Below are 1,210 nucleotides of genomic sequence, written 5' to 3' on the forward strand. Positions count from 1 at the left end.
AAAAAAAAAAAAAAAAAGATTGACTAAACCTTCAGAGTTTACTAGAAAGATCAAATTGAGAGTTGCTGATATGACTCATTTGGAATAATATTATTGCTAGAATATTCTCCTGGATTTTCACACACGAGAGACTAAAGAGTGAGTTTATCCCACTCTCTTACTAGCAACTTCTCCCTATATCATTATCAAGGTAACACTACTAGGAAGCATAACACAGAATCTTGTAGAAGAATTCAAACACAAAAGTCCCACATCAAAGTCACCTGCTACATAAACAATGCAATGATAGCCTCTTCCTTGAAATGCTAATTACTAAGAAAATAGAATGCATAAAATAATGAGAGTAAAATAAACAGTTCTTTACTTGTCGATTGAAGCGGTAGGTGAAGTCTGAGGAGTCTTTTCATCTTCACCTTGAGAACCACTAAATTCTGAATCCACAAACCGTTTTCCAATCTTTGGCCGCTTTAGATGACTACTACGAGTACGAGTGGAAACTACTGGAGTTTTATCAAGACCTGAGGAGAAAATGGCAAAACTATAGTTGATTATGCATTCAAAGGGTTACCTATTAAAATTCAGAGAAATGCAAGAACTGTATTAGTTTACATATGCCCCCATCATTACACACGTTGCCCTTCTCTTGCTTATGTCAGGCTATGAAAATTACTTTAAAAAGTCTTTTTCTATACTATGTAAGAACTTTGTCAATATTTATTCCTCACATTTCCATGAAACCCTGAGCTTTACAAAGTGCTTTTGTGTTTTCACTTACATTCTCTCCCATTTCACAGGTAAGGAAGTGAGGTACAGCAGCTTATTCAAATGTTCACAAAGCAAAGTCAGAGGCAGTGGGTGCACTAGAATCCAGATCTAGATCTTACAGCTGGGTAAATCACACGCGCACAGCCTGAATTCAAAATGTCTCACTGATTGACAGAACAGTTGAATTTCTTACCTTCAGAAGTACTTGCAAAGGCATCTTTTAGAGAATCAATCTAAAATAGAGATATAGATTAAAATATAAAGTTTTTGAGAATCTTTTCTACTTATTGATATGCTTCTTTCACAGTTCCAAAGAAAAGCTTTTACAATGTTTTTCAAATACTTTTTGTTAAGAAAACTCACTTTAGGCTAGGCGCCTGTGGCTCAAGCGGCTAAGGCGCCAGCCACATACACCTAAGGTGGCGGGTTCGAATCCCCAGCCCGG

General features: G+C 36.5%; 1 protein-coding gene across 1 annotated transcript in view; it reads right to left on the reverse strand.

The window, feature by feature from the left end:
• FAM169A (family with sequence similarity 169 member A) overlaps positions 1-1,210 on the reverse strand; it is a 71,346-nt gene that overhangs the window by 9,603 nt on the left and 60,533 nt on the right. Inside the window, exons 8-9 of the mRNA XM_003785916.1 lie at positions 959-998; positions 365-518 (exon numbers count right to left, since the gene is read on the reverse strand). Coding sequence (XP_003785964.1) covers positions 365-518; positions 959-998 — 194 coding nt within the window. The remainder of the gene's footprint in view (positions 1-364; positions 519-958; positions 999-1,210) is intronic.

This window comes from Otolemur garnettii, unplaced genomic scaffold, assembly GCF_000181295.1.
Source record: "Otolemur garnettii isolate 467f Iridium unplaced genomic scaffold, OtoGar3 scaffold00017, whole genome shotgun sequence".
In the NCBI taxonomy this organism is placed as follows: Eukaryota; Metazoa; Chordata; class Mammalia; order Primates; family Galagidae; genus Otolemur; species Otolemur garnettii.